At 46.6% G+C, this 24275-nt stretch overlaps 1 protein-coding gene across 4 annotated transcripts in view; it reads right to left on the bottom strand.

Annotated features, from left to right (window-relative positions):
- Positions 1-1968: 1968 nt before the first annotated feature.
- The window catches only part of rabac1 (Rab acceptor 1 (prenylated)), a 54648-nt gene continuing 32341 nt past the window's right edge, over positions 1969-24275 (bottom strand). For 2 of the 4 annotated variants that reach the window (XM_072266296.1, XM_072266298.1), the window contains exons 2-6: positions 15654-15755; positions 15016-15228; positions 13216-13313; positions 4129-4230; positions 1969-3257 (exon numbers count right to left, since the gene is read on the bottom strand). In XM_072266296.1, coding sequence (XP_072122397.1) covers positions 3169-3257; positions 4129-4230; positions 13216-13313; positions 15016-15228; positions 15654-15721 — 570 coding nt within the window. In that variant the 5' untranslated portion in view covers positions 15722-15755 and the 3' untranslated portion in view covers positions 1969-3168. Of the gene's footprint in view, positions 3258-4128; positions 4231-13215; positions 13314-15015; positions 15229-15653; positions 15756-16167; positions 16342-24275 lie in introns of those variants that run through there. The other 2 variants (XM_072266294.1, XM_072266295.1) reach the window with 2 other exon arrangements.

Raw genomic sequence — 24275 nt, 5'->3', positions numbered from 1 at the left:
CCAAATTAGGCTAAATGGTCCAGGGAGTTTCCTCTGCATTTATTTGAGGCTGATTTATTTTACCGCTCAATCTCATTCTCTTGCCTTCTCTCTGTAACCATGGACACCCCGACTAAACAAGAACCTATTAACCTCCTCTTTAAATATACCCAATGACTTGGCTTCTACATCTGACTATGGCAATGAATTCCACAGATTCGCCACCCTCTGGTTAAAGGAATTCCTCCTCATCTCTGTTCTAAAGGGATGTTCTATTCTGAGGCTGTGTCCTCTGGTCCTAGACTCTCCCACACTTGGAAACATCCTTTGTCCACTCAAAGATACATTTTATTATCAAAGTATGCATGTGCTCTCTATCTAGGCCTTCTAATATTTCAGTGAGATCATCCTCATTCTCCCAAACTCCAGAGTACAGGCCCAGAGACATCAAAGCATCAACTATATTCTTTAAAAACGCAAACAACAGGAATTCTGCAGATGCTGGAAATTCAAGCAACCCACATCAAAGTTGCTGGTGAATGCAGCAGGCCAGCCAGCATCTCTAGGAAGAGGTACAGTCGACGTTTCAGGCCGAAACCCTTCATCAGGACTAACTTACAGTCGACATTGCAGGCTGAGACCTTTCATCAGGACTAACTATGTTAGTCCTGATGAAGGGTCTCAGCCTGAAACATCGACTGTACCTCTTCCTAGAGATGCTGCCTGGCCTGCTGCATTCACCAGCAACTTTGATGTGTGTTAACTGTATTCTTTTCCATTGATACTGTCTGCCCTACTGAGCTCCTCCAGCATTTTGTGTGTGTTACTTGGATTTCCAGCATCTGTAGATTTTCTCGTTTGCCACCACTCATATATCAACCTTTTCATTCTTGCGAACCTCCTCTCAACCCACCCTAATCCCAGTACATCCTTTCTTAGACATGGAGCCTACAACTACTCAACACTACTTCATATGTGGTGTGATGAATGTCTTATAAAGCCTCAGCATTACATCCTTGCTTTTATATTTCTAGTCCTCTGGAAATGAATGCTAAATTGTATTTGCCTTCCTCCTTACCAACTCAACCTGCAAGTCAATCTTTAAAGAATCCTGCACAAGCACTCCCAAGTTCGTTTGCACCTTAGATTTTTGAATTCACTTGCCCTTTAAAAAAAATACCAAAATGTATGACGATACATTTGCTTACAAATACTCTATCTGCCACTTCTCTGCTCATTCAATCTGTCCAAGTCCTTCTGCACGCTCTGTTTCTTTAACACTCCCTCCCTAAAACACCTGCCTCACAGATCTGCGACCATGGCCACTACAAAGGGCTAAAAGGACAGCAAGGATAGGGGGAAACTCCATGACATGCAGATTCCCTTACAAGTCACACACCATCCTGACTGGGAAATCTATCACCATTTCCCTATTGACGCTGGGTCTAAACCCTGGAACTTCCTCCCCACCTTGCAGCGGATTGAGGAGGCAGCTCACTCCTACCTTAAGGGGCAACCAGTAACACTCAGCTCCAGAAAAACAACATGAGTTGGCAGAAACAATTTTTTATAGCTGTATTAAACATGTTGAGGCCATACTTGGGAGTAGTAGGTGCAGTTCTGGTCACCCAATACAGGAAAGATGTTCAGAGTGCAGAAGAGGTTCACCAGGGTGCTGCCTACTTTAGAGGATATAAGCTACAAGGAGAGGTTGGATAAATCTGGGTTGTTTTCTCACAACCAGCAGAGACTGAGATGACACCTAACAAAAGTTTATAGAATGAGAGGCACAGACAGGGTAGACCAGCAGAATCTTTTTAACCAGAATAGAAATATCAAATACTTGAGGGAACAGGTTTGAAATGAGATGAGGGGGTGCAGATAAGTGCTTGTTTTAAACTACAGTGTTAGATGCCAGGGGTACTGTTGGAAGCAGATGCAATAGAGGCTGCTACCTGGACACACAAATATGCAGACAGTAGAGAGATATCCACGTGGAAGAGATTTATTTAAATTCAACATTGTGTTCGGTACTGAAATCGTGGTCCAAAGGGCCGGTTTACTGTGCTGTATTGTTCTGTCCTATGTGCCTCCATGATCTTCTTTTCCATACGAGTGCCAGGCATGGTCCTTGTGGTCTGACCCTCACAGGAGTGCGGGGTTCAGTGGGGCCCTCTCCCAAACACCCAGCGACCCGGATTCAGTACGTCCAACAAGTCACTCTGTTAGTGCACATATTTTATTCACTCCCAACACAGTGAAACGGCTGGTAGGTAGGAGTGTCCGAGCAGTAACCAGATAATTTGGGGGGGGGGGGGGGAGAGAAGAGAGGGAGGGTTGTGGGGGGAAAAAGAAGTGGGAGGACCAGGGGCAAGAAATATGGGGTAGGGCAAGTAACTCTTTCCCCAGAGAGGGTGAATGACTGAAGTGGAGCGGGTGGTGGAGAGGAGACGAGGTGAAGGGAAGGTTTGTTGGGAGGGGAGATGTGAGGCGGGTGGAGGGGATGGGGTTTGTATGGAGGGGAGATACGTGGAGGAGGGGATGGGGGTGGTGGTGCTCTGACAAGCGACTCTGGGAGCGACAGGACAGGCGGCAGGTGGGTGGAAAGGTCAGTGTACCTACCTGAGCCCCCACCCACACAGGATGGAGGGTCCAGGACAGAGCAGCTACAGTCGGGTACCTCCAAGCTGGGATCAACACCCCACAGCTAGCAGACCTGCTCAGGAGCAACGCAGGGGAATGCAGGTGGGAGAACTGAAGGTCAACCAGCGCCCCAAGTGCATACTGCCTCTGACCGCACCCACTGCCCAAGGCAGCCATCTGCTCCCTCCTTCTGACGATATGCTCATGTCTGGGAACCCGGGAATAGATCTCTGGGGTTCTTCTGAGGAGCAACCCCAGTCCCAACACAGAGTGTCCCGGATCAGGTCAAGCTTCAAGCCTGAAATCCGTGTAAACGTCCCAACCAAGGTTAATGTGTAAAGAAAACGCCTTCTAAACAAGGTTCCGCTTGCCATGGTGAGGGTCAGTGAGTCCGAAACAGAAGATGTATGCTGACGAGGGCAAGAGGTGAGAATGAGGTACAGTTACAATGACAGCAGGGAGGAGCGGACTGAACCGGTGGATGGGAGGGGCAGCAGGAGTCAGAGTTTGTCTCTCCGTGCGGCACCCATCCATATCTGCAGCTGCTCATACCGCCTCCATCTGCAACTCCTCCCCGTCTCCAGACTCCAGCTCATGGAAGCTGGCATGGCCCCCGATGAACACCAGTGTGGCTCCTGTGGGAAGGGCGCGGAAAGAGAGGGCATCAGCGAGGAGAGAGTTGTGCATGCAGAGACAAGCCTGGAGAGAGGGAGGAAGAGGGGTTCTGGCTTGGCAAGGGGAGCAGAGAAGAGGAGGAAAGCCAGGCGCGTGGGAAGATTTGAGTGTGGGCGAGAAGAGAACATGGGGGGGTGTGGAGGAAAGTTGTGCATGTAGGAAGTTTAGAGAGACTGGTTCAGAGAGGTGGGGGTAATACCAATTCAGCGAATGGGGTAAGGCCAGAATGGGGACAGAGAGAGTGTTATATTGGCTCAGAGAGGAGAAGAAGCAGAGAGGTTCAGCGAGTATGGACTGGGGGTGGAGGAAAAATACAATTCAGAGGAATGGAGGAGAGGAGAGGGAGTGAGAGAGGAGTTAAGCAAGGTGAAGGGGGAGGAGAGAGCAGTGTGGTTCTGAGAGGGGGAAAGGGCTGGGGGGGTGCAAAGTACATGTTTAACAGTGGCTTAGGGTCAGGGATATGTGGTAGGAGGAGAGGTTTGGAGATGACGAACGACTATAAATAAGGACTGGGAGGGAGGCAGGGGGTGCCGTGACTGCACAAGGGAAAGGGTTGGACCTGGAGGATAGAGATGGGAAAATGGGGAGGGGCAGAGCAAGCCCACGGTGCGCAGGGAATGGGAGAGCAGTGGGATCATGGAGCGTGGAGAACCCGAAGAGAAAGGTGCAGTAACGAGAGGAAAGGGACGCATAGAGTGATGGGAATGGAGACCCCCCCCGAGGGGAAGACAGAAGTCGGCGGGTGGGCAAGTAGAAGTGCAGGGCGAAGATGGGGCAGGGAATCAGCCCGGCACCGCTGTGTGGGATGCCCCCACCACATTCATTACTCACCGAGTACCCAGAAGACAGCGGAGCCAGCACCAGCCAGCCAGAAGAAGGGGAAGGACACTGCTCCGGAAACAGCATACTGGTGGGCAGGACTCAGCTCTCGGCCTGTGGGCAGCAAGGCAGACACGGCTCAGTCGCAGCACAACTCGCTCAAACCCACTACCGGCAACCACCAACCCCCCCACTACCCCAACGAGAATCAGAGACGGGCTGCACAAGGTAATGTGAGGGTTGGCAAAAGTACGGGCGGAGGAGAAGTAAGGACAGAGGTTGGCTGGTGCATGGCAAGATACTGGCAACAGCAACATTGCAGCCACTTTATTCAGAGCAGTTTACAGGGCTGGGGGGGCATGGAAGGTCATTTTGGGGAGGGTAAGAGCAGTTCAGAGGTGCTGGGCTGGGAAATGGTGTGGTAGGACTCCTCTAGGGACATCCACGCTCCCCATTACCCTGTCCATTGTCTCCCTCTCTGTCCGCATTCTTACACGGGCCACACGGGGGTTGGGGGAGTTGGGGATAGTAATTTTTGTTGATGTGCCCCATACATGGGCTGAGAATTCTGGCTCACAAATCTCCGATGTGTTGGGGTGGGTATTAGAGAGACATTCCATCATTCGCAGACCACATCGGTTTAGGTAGGGCAAGCAGTAAGAGGTTGAGAGAGGTCTGTGATTAACTTATTCGCACTGGGGTTGGGGATGGTGCTGGAATCATGGACACTCTGACGGAGGGGGCTGTGGAGACAGACTCTCATGGCATTTAAACATCTGAGTCCAGGAGTGGAGACATTATATCGCAAATGTACAAGTCGTTGGCGAGATCAGACTTGGAGTAGAGTTATAGACAAGTATATAACAGAAACAGGCCTTTCAGCCCATCTAGTCCATGCCAAACCATTTAAGATGCTTACTCCCATCAACCTGCCCCCAGCCCATAGCCCTCCACACCCCTGTATCTATTCAAACTTCTCTTAAACATTGAAATTGAGCTTGCATGCACCTCCTGCTTGCACTGGTGGGTTGTTGCATACTCTCACAACACAGGGAACTAGTGACCCCTTATATTCCCCTTAAACTTTTCACCCATGATCTCCAGTTGTAGCCTCACCCAACCTCAGTGGAAAAAGCTTGCTTACAGTTTCCCTATCTATACCCCTCTTAATTTTGTCTATCTCTATCAAATCTCCCCTTAATCTCCCACGTTCTAAGGAATAAAGTCCTAATTTATTCAATCTTTCCTTATAACTCAGGTTCTCCAGTCCCAGACACATCCTTGTAAATTTTCTCTGCACTCTTTCAACCTTATCTGCATTTTTCCTGGAGGTAGGTGACCAAAACTGCACACAGTACCTCAAGTTAGGCCTCACCAATGTCTTATACAAATTCAGTATAACATTCTGCGCTCAATATATTGACTTAAGACGACCAATGGGCTAGGAGCTTGCTGGGTGACCTTATCTACCTGTGATGGTACTTTCAATGAATTATGGACCTATATTCTCAGATCCCTTTGTTCTACAACACTCCTCAGTGCCCTAACATTTATGGTGCAAGATCTACCACCCTGGTTGGACTTACTGAAGTGCAACACCTCACATCTGTCTACAATTAAATTCCATCTGCCACTTCTAGCTGGTCCAGATCTCACTGCAAGCTCTGACAGTCTTCTCCACTTTCTACAACATCTCCAATCCTGGTGTCATCTGCAAAAATGCCGATCTAGTTAAACATATTGTCATCCAGATCATTCATATAGATGACAAACAATAATGAACCCAGCCTTGATCCCTGCGGCAATCCATTAGTCACAGGCCTCTAGTCAGAGAGGGAACCATCTACTACCACTCTTTGGCTTCGCCCACAAAGCCAAAGTCTAATTCAATTTACTACCTCATCTTGAATACTGAGCAACTGAACCTTCTTGACCAACCTCCCATGCAAAATCCTTGCTAAAGTCCATGTAGACAATATCTACTGCTTTGCCTTCAACAACTTTCCTGGTAACTTCCTCGAAAAACTGTAAGATTGGTGAGACACAGCCTACCATGCACGAAGATATGTGACTAATTTTAATCAATCCATGCCTATCCAAATACTCATATGTGGTCCCTTAGAATACCTTCCAATAACTCTCCCACTACTGATGTCAGGCTCGCTAGCGTGCAATTTCCTGATTCACTTTTAGAGCCTTTCTTAAACAGCAGAACAACATTAGCTATCCTCCAGTACCTCACTTGTCGTTTAAAGATGGGCCCCTGCAATACTTGCACTTGCATCCCACTGCGTCCGAGGGAACATCTTTATCAGGCCCTAGTAATTTGCCTTAAGACAGCAAAGATCTTCTCCTGTTATCTGTATAGGGTCCATGAATTTGATGTCGCTTTGCCTTACTTCTATGTCCATCTCCTGAGTAGATACAGATGCAAAAATTTCACTCAAAGTCTCCGCCATCTCTTTTGGTGGATTACCATTCCCATCTTCCAGAGGACTAATTTTGTTCCTTGCAATCCTTTCGCTCTGAACGTATCTGTAGAATCCCTTGCCTTGTTTGCTCAAATAACATCATGCCTCTTTTTTTAATTAAAAAAAGACCTCCTGATTTCTTTCTTAAGTGGGGCGGCATGGTAGCATGTAGTGGTTAGCACAACGTTTTGCAGTACAGGTGACCCGGGTTCAATTCGCGGCAGTACCTGTAGGGAGTTTGTATGTTCTCCCCACGACCGTGTGGGTTTCCTCCCACAGCCCAAAGATGTACCAGTTGGTAGGTCAATTGGTCATTGTAAATTGTCCTGCAATTAGGCTAGGATTAAATCAGGAGATTGCTGGTCAGCACGGTGCAAAGGGCTGGAAGGACCAATTCCATGTTGAGTCTCAGAAAAAAGGGTTCTCTTGCACTTAGAATATAGAACAGAAAGCAAAAGAACAGGCCCTTTGGCCCAAAATGTTGTTGTTGAACCAGCTAAAAAGTAAATCAAATCCCCCCCTCAAACTAATCCCTATAACCCACACAATGTCCATATCCCTCCATCTTCCTTCCTCCTACTCATGTGCCTATCCGAACACCTCTTAAAAGCCTATAATGTATTTGCCTCTACCATCATACCAGGCAGCACGTTCCAGGTATCTAACACTGAGTAAAAAAAAAAAAATTACCCCTCACATCCCCTATGAATCTACCCCCACTTGCCTTCAATGTGACATCTCTACCTTGGGAAAAAGATACTCCCTGGCTACTCTATCTATGCCTCTCAATTTTATAAATCAGATCTCCCCTCAGCCTCCATGGCTCCTTTGTCCAAACTCTCATGATAGCACATGCACTCTAAACCAGGCAGCATCCTGGTAAACCTCTTCTGCACCCTCTTCAAGGCATCAACATCCTTCCTATAGTAGGGCGACCAGAACTGTATGTAATACTCAAGATGTGGCCGAACCAAAGTTTAATAAAGTTGCAACATAACCTTTTGACTTTTGATCCGAATGCCTCAATCAATAAGAGTAAGCAATCCATAAGCCTTCTTAACCACTCTTTTGACTCATGTAGCCACTTTTATGGAGCTATAGACCTGGATCCCAAGATCTCTCTGCTCAGCAGCTTTAAGGGTTTGCCCTTAAAAGTGTACTGTCTCCTTGCATTTGCCCTACCAAGGAGCAACAATTCACCTTTATCTGGGATAAACTCTGCTACTTCTCTGTCCATATCTGCAGCTGATCCATACCATGCTGTATTCGTTGTCAGTCTTCTACACTATCCACAACTCTGCCAATCTTGGTATCATCTGCTAAGTTAATAACCCACCCATCTACATTTTCAGTCAGGTCATTTATTTACATCATAAACAGTAGAGGTCCCAGCACGGATCACTGCGGTTTACCGCTAATTAAAGACACCCAGCTCAAAAAAGTCCCTTCACCCACTACCCTCTAACTTCTATGTGCAAGTCAGTTCAAACAGCCAATTCACTGCAGACCCCATGCATCCTAATCTTCTGGATTAGCCTCCCATGAGGGACCTTGTCAAACACCTTCCTAAAATCCATGTAGACAACATCCACTGCTCTACCTTCATTTATATCTCATCATCTTGTCAAAAAAAACTCAATCACATTGGTAAGACACAAACTGGCCCGCACAAAGCCATGCTGTCTCTCCCTAATTAGGCCATGGGTTTCCAAATGCTCATACATCCCATCCCTAAGAATTTTCTCCATCAATTTCCCTACAACTGACGTGAGATTCACTGGTCTATAGTTCCCAGGATTTTCCCTTGTTCCCTTCTTAAATGGAGGTACAACGTTCACCACTCCTCCTGAACCTTACCTGTGCCTATGCCGAGGGGGGACACAAAGTTACTGGTCAAGAGGCCCCAGCAATTACATCTATTGCCGCTTTCAAAACCCTGGGGTAAATCCCATCAGGCCTGGGGACTTATCCATCTTAATACTCATTGGGAGACCCAACACTTCCTCCTCGACCTCTAAACTCCCTAACATATTAATGCACTCAGCACTGATCTCCTGGTCCTCCATCTCCTTTTTCTTGATAAGTACGGAAGCAAAGTACTCATTAAGTACCTCACTCACATTCTCTGCATCCAAACAAATATTCCCCTCTTTACCCTTGAGTGGAACTACCCTCTCCCTTGTTATCCTCTTGGTCTTGATGTATGTACAGAATGCCTTGGGATTCAACTTAATCCTACTTCCCATAGAACTTTTCATGGCCCCTCCTGGCTTTCCAAATTCCCTTCTTGAGTTCTTTTCTGGCTTCTTTATAACCCTCATGTGCTCTATTTGATCTTAACTTCTGGAGCTTTATATACTTTTCCTTTTGCTTCTTGACTAAACTCATCACCTCTCTGGACATCCAAGATTATCTTATCTTTCCATCCCTGCCCTTCCTTCCAAAAGGAACATACATTTCTTGTACTCTGTGCAATTGATCTTTAATCACTCTCTACATGTCTGATGTGGACTTACCAGAGAAAAGTTGTTCCCAATTAACTCTTCTTCACTCTTGCCTAATACCCTTGTACTTTGCTGGACTCCAATTTAAGGCTCTCCCGCTAGGACCATATCTGTCCTTATCTATAGCTAACCTGGAAGATAAGGAGTTGTGGTCACTGCTTCCTAACTGCCTACACACTGAAAGTTCAATCACCTGGCCAGTCTCATTACTCAACAGGTCTAGTACACACCCTCCTCTCATTGGAATGTCTAGGTACTGATTTAAGAAACCCTCTTGGATACACAAATTCTGTCCCATCTAACTCTTTGCACCAAGAAGGTTCTAGTTTATATTAGGGAAGTTGAAGTCCCCCATAACAATAACCCTATTATTTTTACACATTTCCCTAATCTGTTTACATGTCTGTTCCTCAATGTCCTGAAGGTTATGGGGGGAGGGGTCTGCAGTACAATCCCATCAGTGTGATTGCATCCTTCCTATTCCTGAATTCTACCCAAATGGGTTCAGTGTCTGAACCCTCCAGTATGTCTCCCGAATGCAGCTGCAATATTGTCCCCGATTAGTAGTGCAACTCTCACCACCTCCCCTTTACCTCCTCCACTATACAAAAAAATTCAAAACCTTGTACATTAATCACCTATTCCTGCCCCTCCCTCAACCAAGTTTCTGTCATGGCCATAATGTCATAGTTCCATGTATGTTCGAAGTTCATCACCTTTACCCATAATACTCCTAGCATTAAAACACAAATACTTCGACTATCCTACCCATCAAACCTGTAATTTTGATTTTACCTTTCAATACTTCCCTGGCATCTACCTTTCTGTCCAGTCCTCCACTTACTGACGTAGTGCTCCCATTCCCAAACCCTGCAAAACCAGTTTAAACCCTCCTGAGTAGCATTAGCGAACTTCCCGGCCAGGATATTTGTTCCCCTCCAGTTCAGTTCAGGTGTAATCCATCCCTCTTGTACAGGTCACCCCCTTCCCCAGAAAAGATTCCAATGATCCAACAACTTGAAACCCTGCCCCCTGCACCATCTCCTAAATCACTCATTAATCTGTGCTATCATCCCATTCCTACCTACACTAGCCTGGGGCACCGGGAGTAATCCGGAGATTACTACCTCGGAGCTCCTTCTTTTGAGCCCCTTTCCGAACTCTATAAACTCACTGCGTGGGACCGCTTCCTCTTTGCTGCCTACATCGTTGGTGGTGATATGTACAATGACCTCAATGACTTCTGGCTGTTCACCTTCCTCCATGAGAATGTACTGGAGCCACTCCGAGGCATCCTGGACCCAGCACCCGGGAAGCAACAGATCATCCTGGTGTTTCTTTCGCAGCCACAGAATCTCCCGTCCGCCTCTCTATCAATTTCCTATCACTACCGCTCTGCCTGTCTTTACCCTTCCCTGATCAGCCTCAGTGCCATTAGCCTGGCTGCTGGCTCCCTGATGGGTTATGCTCCCCCACACACCCCCAGCAGTATCCAAAGATGTATATTTGGTGCTGAGGGGAATGGACACGGAGGACCCCCACACTGTTTAATCCCCTTACCTCACCTGGTGGTCATCTATCTGTCTGAAGCTTCTCATTTGTTTCTACCGGCCTATACATCCTATACACCTTTTTTTTGTTAACTAGGGTCTCAATTATCTCTTGAAAACCAAGGTCCTCTAAACCAGTTATCCTTAACTTTTATTCTGACAGACATATGTAAGCTTTGTACTCTCAAAATTTCACTTTTGAAGGCCTCCCGTTTGCCAAGTACACCTTTGCCAGAAAGCAGACTGTCCTAATCCACACTTGCTAGGTCTTTTCTGATACCATCAAAATTAGCCATTCTCCAATTTAGAAACTCAGCCCGCAGACCAGACCTATCTTTTTCTATATTTACTTTGAAACTGATGGCATTATGATCACTAGATGCAAAGTGCTCCCTACACAAATTTCTGTCACCTGCCTCGTCTAATTTCCTAATAGCAGATAAAGTATTGCACACAGTCTCGTTTGGACTTCTACGTACTAATTATTTGTTCCTCCAAATCCCTTGGACTATTGAGTGGTCTGTAATAAAGCCCCATTAATGTGGTCATATCTTTGTTATTTCTCAGTTCCACCTATAAAACCTCACCACACGAGTTCTCCTGTCTGAGCACTGCCATGCCATTTTCCCTGACTAGTAATGCCACCCTTTCTCCTTTAATCCCTTCCACTCTGCCGTGTCTAAAACAATGGAACCCCAGAATACTGGACTGCCAGTCCTGCAACCAAGTTTTGCTGATGGCTGCAATATAATAATTCCATGCCCTGAGCTTATCTGCCCTTCCTACTTCTTACATTGAAATATGTGCAGCTCAGGACATTAGTTGCACCATGCTCAACTTTTTAATTCCTGACTTTCTCTAAAGTCTTAACAACATCTGACTCCACCATCTGGTCTGGCACTCTGGTTCCAATCCTCCTGCAACTACCATGCAAGTACTGTGTGCAGTTCTGGTCTTCCAGCTGACGAGGAAAAGATTCATGAGGAGGTTACCGGGTCTGGACCAGGTCAGATTGGAAAGGTCAGGTTGGAATGAGGGGACTGAGAGTGAGGACTCGAGGTTTATTGGGCCAGATTGAAATGGTTAGGGTGTCGCGGCCTGAGGAGAGGGCTCAGCTCACCGCTTCCAATGTTTAGTCATCTCTGTGCTGAACTGACGCTGTGGCCTGCAACTAGTGGGCTCCTGGTTGGGCTGCAGTGATGACTGGCTTACTGGCTGTGGACCCAGTTCAAATGTTATTTGCTTACTTTTATTATTTGTATGTATTTTTACTCTGCACATTTTACAGTCTTTTCAATGGGTTCTATTGTGTTTCTTTGTTTCGTGGCTGCCTGTAAGGACATAAATCGTAAGGTTGTATATAGTACACACACAGTACATTGATAATAAATGTACTTTAAACTTTGGTGGAACATAGCTGGTCAAGCAGCATCTGTGGTGTGCAGGGTGGAAGGAGGATCTGTTAATGTTTCAGGTCAAGACTCTATGACAGTCCCAAGTTACTCCAACATTTCATTTGTCGGTCCAGATTCTAGCATCTACATTCTCTGGTGTCTCCCTCAGACATACATGCAAGGAGTGATGGGAAAGGTTTAAGCTGTTTTTTTCGTAGATGAGCTCGAAGGAGTCACAATTGCAACTCCTGGCAAATCACACACTCTCTCTCTCATTGGTGGAGGAGAGATGGTTGCCAATTCTCTGGGCAGAGAACTCAGGACAAAAAGTGGCGTGACAAACTTTTAAAACTGCAAGTCATTTGTTACGTCTCCCCACTCGCTGTGGAAAAGGACACCTCTTTTGTGGAAGTAGAGTGGGAGAGGGTTGTTGATTTGCTGCTGTTTATGTGTGGGGGCATTGGGGTTCTAACGCTTTTACTCATTCTTTGGGGCACTCCTGTCTGTGAAGAACAAGAATTTCAGGATGTATATTGCATACATTTCTCAAATATTAGTTGGAACTATTGAAAGATTTAACAGGAATTTGAGGAGGAAATATTTTTCACAGAGGGTGGTAGTTAGATGGAACAAGCTGCCAGAGGAAATGGTAGACGAGGGTATAGCTGCTAGCTAAGACGTTCAAAGGTTGGCACAAGATTGTGGGCTGAATGACCTGTACTGTTCTGTGTTCACGAACACAGTTAGGAAAGGTTCAGATAGATATCGGTTAGGTAAATGGGACTGGCTTTGATAGGTAACTTGGTTGGTATGGATGACTTGGGCTAAAAGGCCTGTTTTGGTGCTGCATAACAGTGAATCTAAACCCATATGAGCAGTTAAATCACCAGGATAGACAAGGCTCTGGACCAACTGCTAATGTACCTTGGTACTTTGCAGTCAGCATGGAAACTATGGGCCAAAAGGCCTGTTACTAAGCTATGAGACTCCATGACATCTTGCAGCTGGAGGGGTCTCCAAGGGGACTGCTGCTCAACTGCAGGGGCCTTCACTGGGATTAGCAGCTGAAGTCTGGACTGGCCTTCCCCACTCTTGATGGCAGGTGACAGGGGCTGGATGAAGGGGTGGGATGAGGCAGCCTCGATAAACCGCAACAGGAACACATCTCGATTTCTCTCACCAAACAGCACGAGCCGGGACTGGGAGGCCCGCAGGTGGACGATGTAACAGGCGCCAAAGAACACGGCCAGGGCGACCAACAGCATCGGTGAAGTGACCCTAAGAGGGGGGAAGAAAAGAAGCACGAATGTCAGATGGGATCATCCCAACAGACATTGCCCATACAAGGAGAGTCTCTCAATGGCAGACGTAAGTCAATGTTCACAGTCTCACCAAGGAATGTCTCTCAACGCCAGATCATACAGATGACATTTACTATGTAACAGCTTCGGCAGTAGAACATCTCTCAAAGTCAGGTCACATTCACTAATGAAAAATCTCAACAGGGATATTTCCCAAAGGCAGACCACAGACCCAGCATCACCAGGAAACATCTCCCAATGATCACAGTCGCACCCTCACCAGGTAGCATCCCTCAATGATAATTACCTTCCCCTCCAGTTCGCCTACCAGCCCCGATTAGGAGTTGAGGATGCCACTGTCTACCTGCTGAACCGTGTCTACGCCCACCTGGACAAGCCAGCGAGCACGGTGAGGGTCATGTTTTTTGACTTCTCCAGTGCGTTCAACGCCAAACGCCCTGCTCTGCTGGGGGAGAAGCTGACAGCGATGCGGGTGGATGCTTCCCTGGTATCATGGATTCTTGATTACCTGACTGGCAGACCACAGTACGTGTGCTTGCAACACTGTGTGTCCGACAGAGTGATCAGCAGCACTGGGGCTCCACAGGGGACTGTCTTGTCTCCCTTTCTCTTCACCATTTACACCTCGGACTTCAACTACTGCACAGAGTCTTGTCATCTTCAGACGTTTTCTGATGACTCTGCCATGGTTGGATGTATCAGCAAGGGAGATGACGTTGAGTACAGGGCTATGGTAGGAAACTTTGTCACATGGTGTGAGCAGAATTATCTGCAGCTTAATGTGAAAAAGACTAAGGAGCTAGTGGTAGACCTGAGGAGAGCTAAGGTACCGGTGACCCCTGTTTCCATCCAGGGGGTCAGTGTGGACATGGTGGAGGATTACAAATACCTGGGGATACGAATTGACAATAAACTGGACTGGTCAAAGAACACTGAGGCTGTCTACAAGAAGGGTCAGAGCCGTCTCTATTTCCTGAGGAGACTGAGGTCCTTTAACATCTGCCGGATGATGCTGAGGATGTTCTACGAATCTGTGGTGGCCAGTGCTATCATGTTTGCTGTTGTGTGCTGGGGCAGCAGACACCAACAGAATCAACAAACTCATTCGTAAGGCCAGTGATGTTGTGTGGATGGAACTGGACTCTCTCACGGTGGCGTCTGAAGAGAGGATGCTGTCTAAGTTGCATGCCATCTTGGTCAATGTCTCCCATCCACTACATAATGTACTGGGTGGGCACAGGAGTACATTCAGCCAGAGACTCATTCCTCCGAGATGCAGCACAGAGCGTCATAGGAAGTCATTCCTGCCTGTGGCCATCAAACTTTACAACTCCTCCTTTGGAGGGTCAGACACCCTGAGCCGATAGGCTGGTCCTGGACTTATTTCATAATTTACTGGCATAATTTACATATTAATATTTAACTATTTATTACTATCTTCTATTACTATTTATTATTTCTATGACTATTACTATTAGTCATATTACTATTAATTATTTATGGTGCAACTGTAACGAAAACCAATTTCCCCGGGGATCAATAAAGTATGATTATGACTATACCATGTCCTTCACTCCCCAATGAGTCGTCGCAAGGCAAGCCTCCATCCCAGATAGCCTCATGGCCCCATCCCTCCAACCCCTTCCCCTGGCACTCACACGCAGTAGACAATGAGGCCCAGGAAGACAAAGACGTAATTGCTCTGGAAGTACTCCACATTCTTCACCAGCCGCTTGCACATCTCGCCCAGGTTCTTGGGCTTGGAGAAACGCTTCTGGTCGACGAAGTTGGCCCAGGGGCGAATGGCCAGCCGGCGCTTCTCAATCCACTCCTTGGCTGGGCCCTGCGAGATAATCTTGGGGATGTAGATCCTGGTGAGGGATGTAGGGGTGGGAAGGGAAGGGGGCAGAGGATGAGACCAGAATTCAAAAGTGAGTTTGTAAAATAGAGGGATCTTCATTATGTAATGGACCAAGTGTAGAGATAGACCACCAAAGCAGGGGAGTAGCACCCACAAGCTCACCCTATGGCCCGGAGACCTCTCAGCAGATGGTAGCAACTGCATATAGTTTAGACATGCCCTTACGCAGAATGCAGGGTCCTCCCACAAGCTGGACCCACCCTTGTGCAGGGGAAGGCTCCGCCCACAATCTACCATGTCTCCAGGCTGAGCCCATTCTCAAAGGGGGCAGACTTTGCCCACAGGCTGCCCCTACCCCCTTAGCAGATGGTTGGAAGCAGACTAGAAGAGGCAATGGGCAAGCTGGGTCTGTAACATCGCTCAGTATCGTGTTACCTGCCCATCACACCTGTCACTTCCTCCTCCTTGGTGAGAGAGAACACATCCTCTGCCTTTGTCGTCATGGTTCCCGGGCTTCAGTGCAGCAGAAGGAAGTAACTAAAAGAAACACATACACAATCATAACATCTCATTCCCCAGGTCCTTGCACACAGGTATACCCAGACTGATTTCTCTCCCCATGGGTATATACATCCTTGCTCCACCAGATGCTTGTATCTGCAGACCAACACTATCCCTGGATACAGGTATCCAGAGACCGACACTGTCCCTGCGTACAGGTATTCCCAGACCGACACTGTCTCTGCGTACAGGTATTCCCAGACCGACACTGTCTCTGCGTACAGGTATTACATGACCGACTATGTCCCCCACAGTTTTCTCCAGACTTTCCCTAAACTGACCCTGTCTCTAGGACCAAGTATTCCCCAGACCAACCCTATCCTGGGCACAGGTATCCATAGGACTGACCCAGCCCACGACTCTGGATACAAGAATTTCCGAAACCTACCCTATCCCCGGGTCTCCCCAGGCTAACGCGGGGTTGGTTCGGTAACTGAGTCGGAGGTCCATTGAGACCCCACTCCCTACCTCTGTCGTCGCTCCCTCCGATGTCCAGTTGGCAACGGAAATGACGTCCTCGGGAACCACCCTTTCCACGATTCCACCAATCAGGGGGCAAGCGAAGCCGCGGACCAATCGACGAGCGCCGGTGACGGAAGGAACCAATCAGCAAACGAAGTGGCTTACAGGCGCTCCAGACACTAGCACGCAGGTTGCCGGAAGACCAATCAGCCTCCGCCTCTGCAGAGAAAACAATCCAGGCTGGAGCAACCTTTCGTCATGCCTCCAATTCACCGAACGTCTTGGTTAACTCTTCTCCAAAGCCTGGCCATCCTCCCTATTACAGGGCGACCAGAACTGTATGCAATAGTCCAGATACGATCTAACTAGAATTTTACAAAGCTGCAAAATAACTTCCTGACTTTTCAACTCAATGCCTGGACTAATTAAGTGACTCATACAAAACGTCGACTGTACTTATTTTCCATTGATGCTGCCCGACCTGCTGAGTCCTCCAGCATTTTGTGTGTGTTGCTCGGATTTCCAGCATCTGCAGATTTTCTCTTGTTTCTAATAAAATGACTGCTTTATTATTGACTAATAAATAAGGTATGCCATATGCATTCCTAACCACCCTGTCACCATACATATCATTTTTATATATGTATATGACAAACAGGAGAAGTTCTATCACAGATCACCGTGGAACATCACGAATCATAGACTTTCCAGCTAGAATAAGCCCCATTCACCACTGCCCTGTCTTCTGTGGGCAAGTCAGTTCTGAATCCAAATGGCCAATTTACCATGGAACCTATGCATCTTAATGAGTCTCCCGAGAGGGACCTTGTCGAATACCTTCCTTAAATCCATGTGCAGCTCTGCCTTTACAAATCACCTTCATCACACTCAATCAAGTTAGTGAGACATAGCTTGCCCTGCACAGAAGCTCGCTGGCTCTCCCTAATTAGGCCATGGTTTTCCAAATGCTTATAAATCCTATCCCTAAGAATTCTCTCCAGTAATCACCCTACTACTCACCTGAAACTCTATAGTTTTCAGGATCACCCCTGGTTTCTTTCTTCAATAATGGAACATTAGCTACTCGCTGGTACTCCAGAACCTTGCTTGTGGCTACGCAGATATTGATTAAAGCCCCAGGAACCTCTTCCGCTTTGAGATGGTGTTACTGAACATGTGCGGCAGCTCACTGGTAAGAAATTTGACTAAAACATCACTAAAAACACCTCTTCTGAGATAAATTGTGTTAAATTAACACCACAAACAGTGAGGGGGCGAGCGATGGCGAGACGAGTTGAGATGGTGTGTCGTAGAATTGATGTACATGGAGTGAACCACTTGGAGAGGAGAAGTTGGGGCAGTGGAGTTCCAATGCTCGTACAACTGGCCGGAGTGTGGGGTTGGATCGCCCTGGGCATCAAGCTGATCTGAAGAGCTTGAGAGCGGCTTCGGGCTGGCTGGCTGGTGAATTAAATGAGCAAGGAACTGGGCCTACTCCAGGCTGCTCCGGTTTTCAGATCTGAGGACTCAATTTGGTTCAGAATGTTGTTGTTCGCTTCAATTTGTTTGCATGATTTGTTTTTTTTTCCTTTTGTGCATCAGGTGTTGGTCTTCTAATTTTTTTCTTTAATTGGGTTCTTTCATGTTTCTAACTTTATGGCTACCTGTAAGTAGGATTGCCAACTGTCCCGTATTAGCCGGGACATCCCGTATATTGGTTTGTCCCATATGGGAATGCCCTTGTCCTGTATTTCCCTTGCTAAGGTAGAGCAATCCTGTGAAACCGTTCGTAAGCAGAAATGGCATAAAGTGAAGAAGCAATTACCAGTAATTTATATGGGAAAAATTTTGAGTGTTCCCAGACCCAAAAAATAACCTACCAAATCACACCAAATAACAGATAAAACCTAAAATAACACTAACATATAGTAAAAGCAGGAATGATATAATAAATACACAGCCTATACAAAGTAGAAATAATGTATGTACAGTGTAGTTTCACTTAACAGAATCAGGAAGATTAAGGCAAAACCGATTTGTAGAAAAAAATCGGCACGTACATGCTTGCGCACGTCACGCAGGCGCACACAGGTGCTCGCGCAAGGTGTCATGGTCGTGGTAGTCTTTTCTCGGGGTAAACACAAGTGTCCCATATTTGACTGCTACTTTTGTCCTTTATTGGGAGTGAGAAAGTTGGCAACCCTAACTGTAAACAAACAAAAAAAAATCAAGGCTGTATAATTTATATGTTCTTTGATAATTAATGTACTTTGAATTTTTGAATCTTTCCTCTCTCAATAGGTGCTAGTTCTCAGGGCCTGGGAACTTATCCACCTTAATGCTCTTTAAGAGTCCCAACATTATCTTCTCGTTTACCTCAAAATGCTGTAGCATATCATTGATCTCCTTATCCTCCACGTCCTTCTCCCTGGTAAATACTGATGTATAGTACTCATTAAGGACCTCACCTACATCCTCCGCACCCGAGTAAGTCTTCCCCCTCTTTATCCTTGAGTAGTCCTTACCCCTCTCCCTAATTGTCCTCTTGCTCCTGGTATACATGCATATACACAATGCCTTGGGATTCTCTTTAATCCTACTTGCCAAAGACTTTACATGGCCCCTCCTGCCTGTCCTAATTCCCTTCATCATTTCTTTTCTGGCTTCTTTATAATCCTCAAGGGCTCTGTTTGATTGTAGCTTCCTAAGCTTTACATACTTTTCCTTTTTCTTCTTGACTAAATTCATCAGCTCTTTCGTCATCCAAGAGTCTCTTATCTTGCCGCCCTTGTCCTTCCTTCTAATAAACATACCTGACCTGTACATTCATTTTCTGTTGTTATTTGAGGAGAGGGGCAGTATGAGTGTGAGGGCAGTTTGCTGTTCTCGGTGTCGGATGTGGGAGGCCCTGGAGTCTCCAAGCCTCCCGGACGTCTACATCTGCGCCAAGTGCATCGAGATGCAGCTCCTAAGGGACCGCGTTACGGAACTGGAGCTGCAGCTCGATGACCTTCGTCTGGTCAGGGAGAGTGAGGAGGTGATAGAGAGGAATTGCAGGCAGGTGGTCACGCCGGGGCCACGGGAGGCAGACAAGTGGGTCACGGTTAGGAGGGGGAAGGGGAAAAGTCAGGTAATAGGGAGTACCCCGGTGGCTGTACCCCTTAACAACAGGTACTCCTGTTTGAGTACTGTTGGGGGGGACAGTTTACCCGGGGGAAGCGACAGTGGCCGTGCCTCCGGCACAGAGTCTGGCCCTGTAGCTCAGAAGGGTAGGGCAAGGAAGAGGAGGGCAGTTGTGATAGGGGACTCGATAGTAAGGGGGTCAGATAGGCGATTCTGTGGACGCAGTCCAGAGACCCGGATGGTAGTTTGCCTCCCTGGTGCTAGGGTCCGGGATATTTCTGATCGTGTCCAAGATATCCTGAAGTGGGAGGGTGAGGAGCCAGAGGTCGTGGTACATATAGGTACCAATGACATAGGTAGGAAAAGGGATGAGGTCCTGAAAGGAGAATATAGGGAGCTAGGAAGGGAGTTGAGAAAAAGGACCGCAAAGGCAGTAATCTCAGGATTACTGCCTGTGCTACACGACAGTGAGAGTAGGAAAGCGATGAGGTGGAGGATAAATGCGTGGCTGAGGGATTGGAGCAGGGGGCAGGGATTCAAGTTTTTGGATTATTGGGACCTCTTTTGGCGCAGGCGTGACCTATACAAAAAGGACAGGTTACACTTGAATCCTAGGGGGACCAATATCCTGGCAGGGAGATTAGCGGGGGCTACTGAGGTGACTTTAAACTAGAATGGTTGGGGGGTGGGAATCAAATTAAAGAGGCTAGGCGTGAGGAGGTTAGTTCACAACAGGGGGATGGGAACCAGTGCAGAGAGACAGAGGGGTGTAAAGTGAGGGTAGAAGCAAAAAGTACTAAGAAGAGAAGTAAAAGTGGCAGGCTGACAAATCCAGGGCAAGCATTAAAAAGGGCCATTTTTCAGCATAATTGTATAAGGGCTAAGAGAGTTGTAAAAGAGCGCCTGAAGGATTTGTGTGTCAATGCAAGGAGCATTCGTAATAAGGTGGATGAATTGAAAGTGCAGATTGTTATTAATGATTATGATATAGTTGGGATCACAGAGACATGGCTCCAGGGTGACCAGGGATGGGAGCTCAACGTTTAGGGATATTCAATATTCAGGAGGGATAGACATGAAGGAAGGGGAGGTGGGGTGGCGTTGCTGGTTAAAGAAGAGATTAACGCAATAGAAAGGAAGGACATAAGCCGGGAAGATGTGGAATCGATATGGGTAGAGCTGCGTAACACTAAGGGGCAGAAGACGCTGGTGGGAGTTGTGTACAGGCCACCTAACAGTAGTAGTGAGGTCGGAGATGGTATTAAACAGGAAATTAGAAATGTGTGCAATAAAGGAACAGCAGTTATAATGGGTGACTTCAATCTACATGTAGATTGGGTGAACCAAATTGGTAAAGGTGCTGAGGAAGAGGATTTGTTGGAATGTATGCGGGATGGTTTTTTGAACCAACATGTCGAGGAACCAACTAGAGAGCAGGCTATTCTGGACTGGGTTTTGAGCAATGAGGAAGGGTTAATTAGCAATCTTGTCGTGAGAGGCCCCTTGGGTAAGAGTGACCATAATATGGTGGAATTCTTCATTAAGATGGAGAGTGACATAGTTAATTCAGAAACAAAGGTTCTGAACTTAAAGAGGGGTAACTTTGAAGGTATGAGACGTGAATTAGCTAAGATAGACTGGCAAATGACACTTAAAGGATTGACGGTGGATATGCAATGGCAAGCATTTAAAGGTTGCATGGATGAACTACAACAATTGTTCATCCCAGTTTGGCAAAAGAATAAATCAAGGAAGGTAGCGCACCTGTGGCTGACAAGAGAAATTAGGGATAGTATCAATTCCAAAGAAGAAGCATACAAATTAGCCAGAGAAAGTGGCTCACCTGAGGACTGGGAGAAATTCAGAGTTCAGCAGGGGAGGACAAAGGGCTTAATTAGGAAGGGGAAAAAAGATTATGAGAGAAAACTGGCAGGGAACATAAAAATGGACTGTAAAAGCTTTTATAGATATGTAAAAAGGAAAAGACTGGTAAGGACAAATGTAGGTCCCCTGCAGACAGAAACAGGTGAATTGATTATGGGGAGCAAGGACATGGCAGACCAATTGAATAATTACTTTGGTTCTGTCTTCACTAAGGAGGACATAAATAATCTTCCAGAAATAGTAGGGGACAGAGGGTCCAGTGAGATGGAGGAAATGAGCGAAATACATGTTAGTAGGGAAGTGGTGTTAGGTAAATTGAAGGGATTGAAGGCAGATAAATCCCCAGGGCCAGATGGTCTGCATCCTAGAGTGCTTAAGGAAGTAGCCCAAGAAATAGTGGATGCATTAGTGATAATTTTTCAAAACTCGTTACATTCTGGACTAGTTCCTGAGGATTGGAGGGTGGCTAATGTAACTCCACTTTTTAAAAAAGGAGGGAGAGAGAAACCGGGGAATTATAGACCGGTTAGCCTAACGTCGGTGGTGGGGAAACTGCTGGAGTCAGTTATCAAGGATGTGATAACAGCGCATTTGGAAAGCGGTGAAATGATCGGACAAAGTCAGCATGGATTTGTGAAAGGAAATTCATGTCTGACGAATCTCATAGAATTTTTTGAGGATGTAACTAGTAGAGTGGATAGGGGAGAACCAGTGGATGTGGTATATTTGGATTTTCAGAAGGCTTTTGACAAGGTCCCACACAGGAGATTAGTGTGCAAACTTAAAGCACACAGTATTGGGGGTAAGGTATTGGTGTGGGTGGAGATTTCGTTAGCAGACAGGAAGCAAAGAGTGGGAATAAACGGGACCTTTTCAGAATGGCAGGCGGTGACTAGTGGGGTACCGCAAGGCTCAGTGCTGGGACCCCAGTTGTTTACAATATATATTAATGACTTGGATGAGGGAATTAAATGCAGCATCTCCAAGTTTGCGGATGACACGAAGCTGGGTGGCAGTGTTAGCTGTGAGGAGGATGCTAAGAGGATGCAGGGTGACTTGGATAGGTTGGGTGAGTGGGCAAATTCATGGCAGATGCAATTTAATGTGGATAAATGTGAAGTTATCCACTTTGGTGGCAAAAATAGGAAAACAGATTATTATCTGAATGAATGGCCGATTAGGAAAAGGGGAGGTGCAACGAGACCTGGGTGTCATTATACACCAGTCATTGAAAGTGGGCATGCAGGTACAGCAGGCGGTGAAAAAGGCGAATGGTATGCTGGCATTTATAGCGAGAGGATTTGAGTACAGGAGCAGGGAGGTACTACTGCAGTTGTACAAGGCCTTGGTGAGACCACACCTGGAGTATTGTGTGCAGTTTTGGTCCCCTAATCTGAGGAAAGACATCCTTGCCATAGAGGGAGTACAAAGAAGGTTCACCAGATTGATTCCTGGGATGGCAGGACTTTCATATGAAGAAAGACTGGATGAACTGGGCTTGTACTCGTTGGAATTTAGAAGATTGAGGGGGGATCTGATTGAAACGTATAAGATCCTAAAGGGATTGGACAGGCTAGATGCAGGAAGATTTTTCCCGATGTTGGGGAAGTCCAGAACGAGGGGCCACAGTTTGAGGATAGAGGGGAAGCCTTTTAGGACCGAGATTAGGAAAAACTTCTTCACACAGAGAGTGGTGAATCTGTGGAATTCTCTGCCACAGGAAACAGTTGAGGCCAATTCATTGGCTATATTTCAGAAGGAGTTAGATATCGCCCTTGTGGCTACGGGGGTCAGGGGGTATGGAGGGAAGACTGGGGCGGGGTTCTGAGTTGGATGATCAGCCATGATCATAATGAATGGCGGTGCAGGCTCGAAGGGCCGAATGGCCTACTCCTGCACCTATTTTCTATGTTTCTATGTTTCTATGTACTCTCACAAACAACAGGAATTCTGCAGATGCTGGAAATTCAAGCAACACACATCAAAGTTGCTGGTGAACGCAGCAGGCCAGGCAGCATCTCTAGGAAGAGGTACAGTCGACGTTTCAGGCCGAGACCCTTCGTAATACTCTTCCGCTTGGTCCATTCTTATTGTTATCTGCAGCTATCTTAAAAAGGAGTTGTGGTCACTTTTCCCTAACTGTTCACCCACTGATAGGTTGATCACCTAGCCAAGCTCATTACTGGATCCAGTACAAACATTTCTCCTTTATCAATCTGTATATTGATTTAAGAAACCCTCCTGGATGCACCTAACAAATTCTGCCCCATCTAAACCCCTTGAACTAAGAAGCTCCCAGTTTATATTAGGGTAGTTGAAGACCCCATGACAACAACCCTATTGATTTTAAATCTTTCTTATGTCGGCCCCCATACCTCTTCCTCAATGTCCTGTTGGCGACTGGTGGATGTGGGGGGTGTCTGTAGTACAATCCCATCAGAGTGACTGCACCCTTCCTATTTTTGAGTTCTACCCATATAGACTCAGTGGATGAGCCCTCCATTATGTCCCCTCTGTGTACAACTGTGATATCGTGCCTTATTAATAGTACATCTCACCCCCACCACCACTTTTACCTCCCTCTCTATCTTTTCTAAAACATTGAAACCTTGGAACATTGAGCACCCATTCCTGTTCCTCTCTCAACCAAGTCTTTGTAATGACCACAACATTATAGTTCTGTGTACTGATCCACACTCTAAGTTAATCACTTTTTATCCATAACACTCCTAGCATTAAAATACACACACTTCAAACTATGCCATCCCATCGCATCTATTATTTTGATCCTGCGTGTTTTTACTGGCCCTCACATCTAGCTTCTTCTCCATCCTTCCAATTTCTGACCTGGTTGCTCTGGTTCTTGTCCCCCTGCCAAACTAGTTGAAACCCTTCCAAGTAGTGCGAGTGAACCTCCTGACCAGAATATTGAAGTTTTATAAGGAGGTAACGAAGATGATTGATGATTGTGGGCCAGTGGATGTTATCTGCATGGAAATTAGTCTGACATTCTTTTAGGGAGTATTC

The sequence above is a fragment of the Mobula birostris genome, chromosome 8 (assembly GCF_030028105.1).
Source record: "Mobula birostris isolate sMobBir1 chromosome 8, sMobBir1.hap1, whole genome shotgun sequence".
NCBI lineage: Eukaryota > Metazoa > Chordata > Chondrichthyes > Myliobatiformes > Myliobatidae > Mobula > Mobula birostris.
The sequence above is the reverse complement of the archived record's forward strand: the minus strand, read 5'-3'. Positions and strand labels throughout refer to the sequence as shown.